The sequence below is a fragment of the Myotis myotis genome, unplaced genomic scaffold (assembly GCF_014108235.1).
Source record: "Myotis myotis isolate mMyoMyo1 unplaced genomic scaffold, mMyoMyo1.p scaffold_m19_p_16, whole genome shotgun sequence".
NCBI lineage: Eukaryota > Metazoa > Chordata > Mammalia > Chiroptera > Vespertilionidae > Myotis > Myotis myotis.
The window spans coordinates 25,172,331-25,184,360 of NW_023416320.1; the positions used below are offsets into that span (position 1 = coordinate 25,172,331).

At 40.7% G+C, this 12,030-nt stretch overlaps 1 protein-coding gene across 1 annotated transcript in view; it reads right to left on the reverse strand.

Moving 5' to 3' along the window:
- Positions 1-286: 286 nt before the first annotated feature.
- SNTB1 (syntrophin beta 1) overlaps positions 287-12,030 on the reverse strand; it is a 196,725-nt gene continuing 184,981 nt past the window's right edge. The window contains exons 6-7 of the mRNA XM_036338180.1: positions 7,195-7,385; positions 287-3,773 (exon numbers count right to left, since the gene is read on the reverse strand). Coding sequence (XP_036194073.1) covers positions 3,681-3,773; positions 7,195-7,385 — 284 coding nt within the window. The 3' untranslated portion in view covers positions 287-3,680. The remainder of the gene's footprint in view (positions 3,774-7,194; positions 7,386-12,030) is intronic.

Below are 12,030 nucleotides of genomic sequence, written 5' to 3' on the forward strand. Positions count from 1 at the left end.
AGGTTAACATTTAGGAAAATGTAGTACCTCGACCATAGTGTATGTGGGATGACTTTAGGTGGTACAAACTTTAAAATTTTTAACTGGTTTATATTCATTTTTATGTATATTTGCTGTGTTGCTATATTACTAGAAAATCATATACTCTAAAATGCTAAAACTATACATAAACGTTGGGCAATAATATGCTTGATGACTTCCAAAGTCTCTTCAAAACTGAGATTCTACAATTCTAGATGTAATCTCCATATTACTAAATTATCAAATAATAAAATGACTTCTTAACCCCAGCCTGTTACATTTATTACAAGCAATTTAAACACAAACCAAGTTCTAGCATTACAGATTTTAAGTATTAGGAGCTTGGGGGAATTCCGTGAAAACTTAAGTTCAGGTGAAGACCCATCCTGAAACTATACACAACTCAAAAAACAAAATCAAAAGCCCATTGCTATTGGCATCCCCTTTATCCATCAGCACCTTCTAAAGGCCAGTGTTAGGAAGAGAATAAGCTGTGTTTACACAAGACCATATCCCTCTGTGGCTATCATGAGACCACCAGCCAGTCCACCATATTCAGAGGTGAATATTTATTTAACTCATACATAAATTTTACATGATATCCATTGTGTTATAAACATAGGCACATTTTTTAAAACTCAAGGTACATTCAAAACTACTCCCTTACGCCACCCCACTCCAATCCCCTGAAGATGGAATATCTGATATTTGTAAAACAATGGCCAGAGAGGCCCTGCACATTAATTTTGGGAGAGTGCTTCTGACCATTATGATCATTCCTTCTGAATTCAACCAAGAAAGGTCAATAAGTTTCTAAACAAAGGAGCATGCATTTTTCAGCCTTTTAATTCCATCAACTGATAGAATTAATTGGCCTCTGCTTGGGTATTTTTGAATAGGTGTATGGTTTTGTTTCTCCTACTTAGTTCAAGTCAGAAAAAATAAATATTGGTACCTATATTCCTGCTGGCCTTTAAATGCCTCTGGGATGGTTTAAAGGTATGTCACCTAAGCACATCTCTAACAAATGGGTAGCTTCCCACTAAGTACAGTTAAACATCCCTCTTTCCTGCTGGTTTGCCCTTAAAGGGACAAACATTACGAATTTAATAATTCATTGATTCACATAAGAAACAGACTGAGCACAGAGCAAGCCGGGCAGAGACAAATGCATCAAAATGATTCAGTTGATTGATTTGATTATACCAGGCATGATCCAGATGTATGAGTTTGTCATTCACAACACTCATAACACACATCAAGACAAGATTATGATCTACACTGTAAAGTCGTAATTTGAATTCAGAATGAGAAAAAAATGAGTGTTTGGAATTGATTCATCATAGCCACTCTGATATGATACACTAACTTGGAAGAAAATAAAATGATTCATATATACAATTCTCTTAGTAAAATTTTCTATTTCTTGCTCATAACACATTTTAATTCAGAAAATGCATTAATTTTATTCAAATATATTTTTTCTAAAATATAAATATATTAAGTTTTTATAAATGCAGAGAATGTAGTTTCTGTTGATTCCCCACCCAGATATTAATCAATTCAAAACTTAAGTGATGAAGAAATCATATTTGTAATTGTGATCATTTTACTTTGTCTATAAATATATAATAGGATCTTTGCAACTTAATTATGAGTAACTCATACTTCATATACTACTGAGCACCTTAGATTACATATTGTTGAATTAAACTATTGGCATTAATATATGTAATTTAATACGTTATTTACAATCACAAGTATAATTCTCTTGTATAACAACATTCCAGTGATTTTGAAAATATATAATGAAAGAGTGCAGTATAATTTACAAATGCATCAAAGCTTTTCTTACAATAGTCAGCCTGGGACTGGACACTCTTCAGCATTTTAAAATAAGAAACCAAAAAAAAAAAAAAATCATCTAGGTTCTAAAACTGTATTTTCCACAGTTGTTTTTTTGTTTGTTTGTTTTTTCCTTTCAACAAGAGCTATCCAGGATGTCCTGTGTTTTGTTTTGTTTTTGTTTTTGTTGTTGTTGTTTTTGTAACACAAACTTCCCAGGATGCTCTGTTAGAAAGGAGTTCTGTAGGCAAATGTAGGGAATGGCACATGGATCCCCCTTGGAGAACTGCAATGTAAATTGAAGTCTCCGAGGAGGCCTGCAATCTGTTTAACTTTTCTTAACTCCATATTTAACAAACATTTTTTATTCCCAGCCTCTTAGTGCCACCCCCACAAAACACCACTCAATGCCCCTTGGAACTAGTGTGACACGATACATATTGGGGAAGCGCTGTCTAAAATAAAATTTTGCAATTGAATAAACACTTATGTCTGAGTGAGCAAATCACATTCCTTTAACAGTTTCCACTTTTTAAAGCTCTTTGCATAGGATAGGTATTTGCCAAAATACAACTTTGAAAAAACACACACACATATCTAACCCAGACTATTTGTCTATGTAAACTGTATGGGGAAAAAAGGTTACAAATGCTTATAGAAATTCTAGAGCTTATTTTCAGGGTTTGAGGAAAGTGGCTCCTAAATCAAGTATTAGGTGTCTTTTTAATTAATTTGTTTTGAAAGATAAAAGCATTTGATCAGTAATATGCTATGTGGTGTCTGAAAATATTCTTGTAGAAAAATATCAGGTCATTATATTATTTCCCTGGAATTCCGAAAGAGCTGTGGACGCTATCAATAGATTTGATTATAACATTGGGTCTATATGTGAAACCCAGTATCATCCAGAATGATTGAGACTGCTCTATTACTGGTTCAAAAATACATGCATACAAGCACAGGCAGGAACAAGGGTCAATAAATTGCTCAGTGCTTCCACTGAAAACCACAGAATGATGATAATTAGTTAACCCCACATGACTTGTATAGATATGTACATATCAAATGGCAATCGTTAAAAAAAGTATCCATAATTTGCTTTCTATAAATAACGCTACCAGTCTTGGCTCTACAATGGCAGACCTTGGTGTGAGTGCAGCCTAGAATTAAGCATCTTTCAGTCTCCGCTGGCTCAGCTTCCACCAGCTTACCACTCAGATCAGTGTCTGGGGCTTCAATTCCTGCTCAGCATATGCTAATGGAACACTTCAGCATCTTTCTACATCATCGAAAGATAATTCACTAAGAAAAAGTAAGAGGTGCTTCATACTTAAAAGGTGGGTTTCCATTTAAAGTACTTCTCTCTCCTTTCCATGGAAAGTCAACTCAGAAGTAGGAGATAAATCACAATAAACATGGGGTCATTAATGGACAGGAGAGAGGAAAATGTCCATTTCTCATCTTACTATTCAGCCCTTGCTTACCTGGGTAAACCAGTTGCCTAGAAACTGGTGTGATTAAGATCTGCACATGCTGTTCTACTGGAACGTCCTTGATTGTCAAAAGCTACGCCGAGTATTTCCAACCGCCCTCTCCTCTTTACCCGTTTACTGCTCTAAAAAGACAGTTTGATTCTGATGCTCCCTGTGGTGTTTTCTTAGGATTCCTCCTTGTAGTTGGTGAAATTGACAAGAGTCTGGGACAGTTACGCAGGGCTCCCGGGATCTAAAGCCGACTGTGGCATGCGACATCGATGGCACACTTGCTGGTGGCATCGCAGCCCTCCTTCCCTCAAAGGCAAGTCGCCCCTCTGTTCAGGCCACCAGGCCCAGTCTTGTGATTTTAGCTGACAGGAAGGAATGAATGATGAAAACAATTGGCTTGGGGCAGGAATGAAGGTCCAGTTGCTGAAATTTGAAAAGAAGAGAGCATGAGAGGTTATCAAAGTAATGCTTGGTACAGAAGAGCGATTTACACATCAAACGGATCAGAGCACTTCCTGCTTTTCAGAATTAACCGGGGGGGGGGGCGGGGGGGCGGGGGGGGGATTAATGTTTTTAAATCCTTGCCCCCTCAATGAAACTATAAAGTGCCTCTTGGAACTTATTCCTTACATCTCACATATCTTTTTCTCTGAAATTGGTTCTGTGAAATTTATACATGCCAATAGCATAAATATTAATATTGCCCTTCCTGACTGTCTATTTCCAATATCACAATATTGGTATTATTTATGTTGGGTTAGGTACCGCATTGAAGCAGCACCAAATTTCATGTCTGAAGATTTGGTTTGAGTCTTGGCTCTTTTAAATGAAGCGTCACTTAAAATTTTTCTCGGTCCTACCCAACTCACAGGGTGATTAGAGTATTAAATGAGATACTGTATGTGAAAATTCTTTATACGCTCCAAACACAGGACCCATGCTGCTCAGCAACTGTGTCCTCACTGTCCACTGGCCTGTACTCTTGGATTGTTGTAGGCAAGCATGTCACGTGTCTGGTGAGGCCCTTTCCAAAGTCTCACCCTCCTTGGTGTGTTCTTGCAGAGCCAACGCCTGGTCAGGGTGGATTTGTATCACCTGACCCAATTCAGTATCCATAATTTGGATACAGGTTCTAAAAACTGTATTTTTAGACTTGTGCCCATTCTGATCTACCATCCCCAATTCTCTCTGATGATGGAAAATAACAAGCTGAACGTGTAGCTAGCAAAGTTAGGGTTTTACACATTATATATGAACCAGGCACTGTGCTAAGTATTTTCTACATGCTGTCATGGAATTTTCACAAAATCCCCGTGAGGTAGCTGCTGTGATCTCTGTGACTTCTATGGGAAAGTAAGATTTGGGTGAAGTCATAAGGCTTTCTGAGGTCATTGATCGTGCAGTACAGAGAGAGTGTGGGCTCAAAGGCAAGTCTGTCCGATGTCAGAGTCAGGGCTTTACCACCATAATCTGTTTCACCGACAGAACGAAACTTCCGAAAGTCACTTTAAAGATGATCTACTTCAGTCCCTGTGTCTTATGGATGGGGATATCAGATCCAAAGCAAGGAAGGACTGCCCAAGACAGGGGTGACGCACTCCAGACTTAGACAACATGTGTCTCTTGACCCTCACCTTACCTGTCCCACAGCTCTGCTCCCTTCCCCCACCCCAGAGGCCTGCTGCCTGCTTCCTGGGGTTGCTTAACCGGACACTTTGGGGGAGCTGTCTGTGCACTTGAGCTTATCAGCCGCATGTACTGGCAGCAAATCAGTCCTTCCTAAGTCTTCCGAGTGAGGTCGTAATTACAGGCAGGAAGGCTGACATTTAGACAGAAGTGATTTTCCTCACAAGCAAAAATAGCCTTGAATTTTCAAGTCAAGGGTAAAGCAGGAGACTGGTTCTGGTTCTTTCCGACTCTTCTAGGGAAAAGCACACGACCGGGTGATTGGCAGAAGAGCCGCTGAGCTAGGAGGGTTCCTAGTAAAATGGACTTTCAGATCACTTCCTTATTCCCCAACTGGTGCTTCGGGCTGAATTTACTGACTGAAACATACAAATAAATGACAAAATATCCTATAAAATGCTGTGGATCCATTTTCAAAGTTAGAAAGATGACTGGCTGGAAAATGTTCTCAGAAAGTGAATTTAGATCACCTGTCAGCCATAGGGTGAGGACTCATCATGACCCCCTGTGGCTGCCCTAGGAAGAAACCTGATAGTTTGTCAGGACTAGTAGGAGGACATGTTCTAGAACAGTGGCTGAAGTTTGGGATTAAAGATCCCTAAGCTCTTTTAAGTGTGGTCCTGGCCCTTTCCTTCAGTCAGCCCTGAATGGTTTTCAGAGAATTGCCAATGAAATAACTAGAGAGATGACTGAGCGTAGGGGAGGATAGATTGTGGGTAGGCCAGTAGCTGAATTGAAATACTTGAATCTTTAAAAAAAAAAAAAAAATTATATATATATATATATTATTGATTTCAGAAAGGAAAGGAGAGGGAGAGAGAGAGAGAAACATCAATGATGAGAGAAAATCTTTGATCGGCTGCCTCCTGCACCCCTGCACCTCCCCACCACCACCTCCCCCCACCCTCCGCCCGGGATCGAGCCCGCAACCTGGGCATGTGACCTGACAGGGAATCGAACTGTGACCTCCTTGTTCATAGGTCCATGCTCAACCACTGAACCACAGTGGCCAGGTGAAATTCCTGGATCTTTAAAATTGAGATTTATCTCTGCATTTTATATATTCCCCATCCCTGTTGCCAAGTGGAAGTCAATACATATTTGTTGACTAATCCAGTGACTAGGAAGGGCCCAAATTGAGACTAGTTATTACAAAATCAAGATCCTCTTTGACCTTCTACATTCCACAGCTTAAATGAGATGCTATGTCTTCCTGAGACATGTCAAGAACTACACCTGCTAGAAAATAGAAGGAAGGGTAGTTCTCACCCTTCAGTGGATCTGAACTAATGTACTTTCTCATTACAGCAGGTGGTAATAATCACAGAAAATCGCGGAGTGAAACACAGGGACTATTTGCATTGATATGAAAAGCATGAAGCCTTCATTGGCAAATTGGCATTTTGTTGGACATTTCACATTTTTCCCAAACTTCTGGGCCTTTGGCCCTCTCTCCCCTGTGGCTTGGAATCTGCCCCTGGTCCAGCCCCTCCTACCTCAGTGCTCTCTGTGCCCCCTGCTCCTGTGGGACCTCCCAGGTGACCAGAACCTGCTATTTCACATTTCTTCATCCCTGACACGACACCAACGCTAGATCAGATGCTTGCTACTTTTTAAAAATGATGTACATTTTGAAGCTATATTTGAGCATAATTTAATGCTGACTTCATAAAGGATTATTTCCTTGGGTTCAAATAGTTATGTAGTATTCTAGTGGAAAATAAGATTAACATAAATAACTGGAAAAATTAGATTTGATCAGTTTTTTAAGGATTGAATAAGACATGAACCTAGTCCTAGCCGGTTTGGTTCAGTGGATAGAGCATCAACCTTAGGACTGAAGGATCCCGGATTCAATTCCAATTCAAGGGCACATGCCTGGGGTGTGGGCTCGATCCCCACTCGGGGGCGTTCAGGAGGCAGCCGATCAATGATTTCCTCTCATCATTGATGTTTCTATCTCTCTCTCCCTGTCCCTTCCTCTCTGAAATCAATAAAAATATATTTAAAAGGAAAAAAAAAGACATGAACCTGCAAGTACTTTTTAAATAGTCAAATGCTAAATAAATACAAGGCAGCACTATGTTTGTGAGCCATTATAGGTGTGTTGCATAATGAAATACAGGAAATCACACTTTCTAAAGAAAAGGGAACTTACAATCTCTCCATCTTTGCCTCCAAAATCTAAATACAGCATCCTGATTCCATCATCTGAAGACATTTTCAACTTTTCATATGGGGCCTGTATGATTGTCTTGGGAAAGGCACCCTCCTGTGGTTCAGTGGTAATAGAAAATCCGTTGTCATAATGTATGGTCAGACGGCACTCCTGGTTTCTGTAGGTGCAAGCTGCGGGGAGAGAGGGAGAGAGAGAGAGAGAGAGAGAGATGAACCATGGAAGGCAATCCATTTTCCCAGGCACTTACATTTCAACTCTCCTCAGACCCAGGGGCCAGCCCCAAATTTCTTTCTAAAGTTAAAAAGAAGTAATTGTTCATTAAAATATTCTCCTTGGGTTGATTTTGAGCTTGCAATTTTACTTGCTCCATGAAACTAAAGGAAATAAATGGAAAGAAATCCCGTTTGCTGGGATTTACTGCATTTTATCTGGCCTCCAGCCCTATCTGTCCATCAGACAACACATAGGGGTCCTTGTCCCAAGCCTGAAAAAACTGACATCTGATTTAGAGTAAGCAGCTACCTCTGAATCTTCATCATCATCATCATCATCACCACCACCACCACCACACACACACACACACACACACACACACACACACACACACACACAGGTGCACACTATCGTCTTAGCATTGCATCACCAAAATTCACCAATGTGACACACCTAAGAAGTCAGGAGTGAGTTGTTCAAAAATAATCTATTTATTTTTTTTTAAGAAAGTTGAACCAATTTATAAGAGGAGTGCCTTTTTAAATTTCCTGATGAGCAGATCACCTTGGCCCTGGAAAAGCAGTTGTAATTGATAGATATCAGGTGTGGCCCCTGCATGACGAGGGCTGTGTCCTTCCTCTGCCCAGTGTGGCGTCCAGGAACCTCGGGTGCTGCCCACATGGTGCCCTCTGAGCCAAAGGAACAAAACTGAAGCCTCTCGATCGATCAGGTGAGGTGCCGGCTTTCATCTGTGGTGCTGTGCTCATTGCGTTTAGGAAGGAGACTAGTGCTTTGAGCTTGCGAGCTGGTGACAGGACTGCCATCAGAATCCGAGTTCCCATTAGGAGGACTTGAGAATACTTAAAACCCTTGACCAAAGAGTTCTGAAAGGTTAACAAGTATCGACTGGACTTATTTTTTTTTTTTTTTTTAAATCACAAACCACCACATTTAACAGACTCTGGCAAGCAAATCCACTCAGGCCTCCATAAACATGTGAAAGCTCTTGAGGGAGGGGTTCTGGAAGAGCAGAATAAGGGCGTTATTGAGCACTCTTTACCACCACTAGCTTAGCTCTGCATTATAAACCAAACTGAATTTTACTTTCCACACCCTTCTGTAGCAGGACCTTAGCTGGATAGTATCCAGGTGAAAAAAAGCAAAGATTAGAGAGGTGAGCTTGCCACAACTCAGGTGGATTAGATTTCAAAATTCAAGTTCTTTCCACTCTGTGCCATGTAGCTTCTCACCCTCTGGGACTCAGGATACAGAGGGTTGTGGAGAGGGATCTTGGCATCTCAGAGTAATAACAACAGTGGGGTGGCGGAGGCCTGCAGAGTGTGGCAGGAGCAACAGAGGTCCGCATGTGCTCACAGAATGAGGTGGCTTCTAATCGAAGCTCGGTTAGAACACAAACTCCTTCCTCCGACTTATCCCAGGCAGCGTTCAACTTGTAACTAAGGGCTGATATTTTCCAAAGGCACATTCTCTATTAGTCTTTGAGCCCTTCAATAAGCCTTGTTATCTTCTCAGAAAGGCCCTAGACTACTGCCACCCCTCTGGCCCAAGGATAACCAAGGATAGTGGTAGACATACTTATGGCTTCTCATCTTGAATCCTCGTTTTTGACAATTTTCACTTCTACCACCTGCGGAATATGTGTGTGAATGGGTTCTAACTCTGGGTTTCTTTTTTTCCCCTTCCTCTATGTTTGAACTTTAAAATTATGCCATCAGATATTCTGAATGGACTGGTTGTGGTTGTTTTTAATTCTAGTTGACTTCAAATGGCCTTTATGTAATAAAATTAGTTACCTGAAGATGCTCTCAACCTACACAGGATAAATTGAACACATTAGCAAGTTAATTGAAGCCCTGATTAAAACCTAAGCCCCTTTGCCCAACTCTGCAGGCATCTTTCAATTTGTAGCTGGGTTGCACCTTTGCTCGTTGCCATCATCTCTTTCCTCCCAGCATCCAGCTAGATCAGTCCACACAAGTCTGTGTTAGTCTCCTTTGGCGGGTCTACCAGCAGCCTCATTGTTTTCCAGTTGAAATAGAGTTCTATTTATTGAGAGAGAAGGAGTTTACAGAATTTGTGGAATGTCAACTAAACCAGATCCGTTGGCTGTCTATTCTTTCCTAGAACACTCCAAAGTTGTTGCAAGGAGTCTGAACTTTCTCTGATATTACACGTAAAACTTCATTCAATTTCGTTTTCAGGTGGCTTAGGACTTTTCCTACTCACGGGTTCAAAAACTCCAGATTTTCTTGCCATGCAGAATGGGCATGTAAACTTAAATAAGATTCAGTGACCAAAAAAGGTTTTCAACAATGTTGGAGACTATTTGGGGGCATTCATTTGTTTCAGGATAATTTCAAAAAGATCAATTAGCTTGGAGATGCAGCAAAAATTCTACAAAGTAATTGGTTTTTCATATTTGCACGAGTAGAGGAAATGTGGAGAAAGCCTACTACACATTGATGCGTGTCCCATCTTTTCGAATACTCCCGGTGCAGGAGGAAGCTGCACCCAGTGCAGTACCACTCACAGAGGCCAGGGGCCAGCAGCATCAGCGCCACCTGGTACTTTAGTAGATGCAAGTGCTCAGGCCCCACCCCAGACTGGTGGGATCAGATCCTCTGGGGTGGGAGTCAGCAATCTGAGGCTTTGGAAGATAGCACTTCAAAACATTGTTTTTGTTGCTGATTTCAGCACAGCTAAAGTTCGGAAACACCGTACCCATAATGTCACCTGGGAAATCCTTGAGTGCAGAGCTGTACTGCAGGGCTTCCCACTGCGAAGGAGAGGCTCTAGATTTCCACGGTCCAACGTAGTAGCCGTTAGGCACAAGTGGCGGCTGAGCACATGAAGTGTGGCTAGTGTGACTGAGGAACTTATTTAATTTTAATTGATTTCAATTTAAATAGCCACACATGACCAGAGCCTAGCATACTGGCCCACATAGGTTTGGAGTAATACTTACAAGAGAAAACACTGATAATACTTAGTGAGCACTTACTATGTGCCAAGTACTAGGTGTTTTACATGGATTATTTCTCTCAATTCTTGATTACACCCTATGAGGTAGGTATTATGAGTTCCTCCTTTTTATAGATGGAAAAAATTAGGAGGTTTCAGTAAGAGACTGAGAAAGAAATAGAGCTGGAGTTTGAATCCAGGCCATTCTGACTTTAAAACCCACACTTGTGATTATTACCTTGTACTACATCCTCAACGATAGAGAAAAATGAAAGAACTGGCAAGAAAGCACAAGAGAAGAGGGTACTGAGAATGTTATAAGAAGCACCTTCAAAGCTGGGTTTACTGGAAGACTGCTGTTGAGGCTACTCCGCACTGTGTCACCTAATGCCCTGTTTATGAGTGACCACAGGAGACCTAGACGACGAAGGTGGTCTAGGCCTCAGAACCAGAAACAATTTGTCTTAGAGCTCAGAATCAAGAACAGTAGCATTACAGGTGGTGTTAACTGTATGTCGTGCTGGCTGATGGAAAACACTGGCTTAAATATGGAGTCCACCTTAGCAGATGTACAAGACTTTACAGCATATATTTCCTATCTATCTATCTATCTATCTATCTATCTATCTATCTATCTATCATCTATCATCTATTTTTCGTCTAGCTACCTACCTGCCTATCTATCTGTATGGATTGGAGATTAGCATGAAAAATTACTTATCACAGCATTCTGAACAGAACTGTTGTTTTGGGAACACTGACAGAACAGTGAGAAGTTCCATGTCTCTGTAGACAGTACAGGGGATGAAGAATGGACTTGAGAGAGACACAACGTAGAGTTAAAGTCAATGCTGTTGTTTATTAGGTGTGTGATCTTGGGCAAGTTACTTAAGAATTTGCTTTCTGACTTGTAAAATTACAAAGACAAGGGAATCATGAGGATTATTAGATGAGATGAGGCTATGCATTGTGACCTAGGAGACACACACACACACACACACACACACACACACATACACATACACATACCCACACACAATCCAAAACAGTATTTACACTGATGTTTCTATTCCAAGTTATTTCATTTTTAAACTGTTGGTCTTGTCTCAATTAGTTGATTTTAGGAACCAAGAGGGTTGTTTCTCACAGAATGAGAAACACTAAAAGACCTTATATAAATTGCCTGGCATATAGCAAGTTCTCAATCAATAGTACAGTATGGAAGGGTTCATACACACGTCCCATTTCTAACTTGTCCTTTCTTAGCGCACTACAAGAATGTGGATTGTGCTCACTTGTGTTCTTCCTCCATCCTGCTTGCCTCTCCATTAATACCAGAGGCAGGAGTGACTGCTGAGTGTCCCCCGGTATCGACCCTTTGCTCTGCTTCCCGCACTGAGATGCCTTTGGTTCTGGCTCTTTTCTTAGAGCCAGTTGTCCAGTTTTCTGATCAGTTCTGTGAGCTACCTAATATATTTTCAATACTTATATATTTTCAATACTTATATTCTGTGATAAAGTACTCAGAATCCATTTCTGTTGTTTATAACAAGAACCCTTCTAGTTGATGCCTTCAAGTTCATGCCTCCAGTAAGCCACCTGGGTTATAGGCAGGAAACT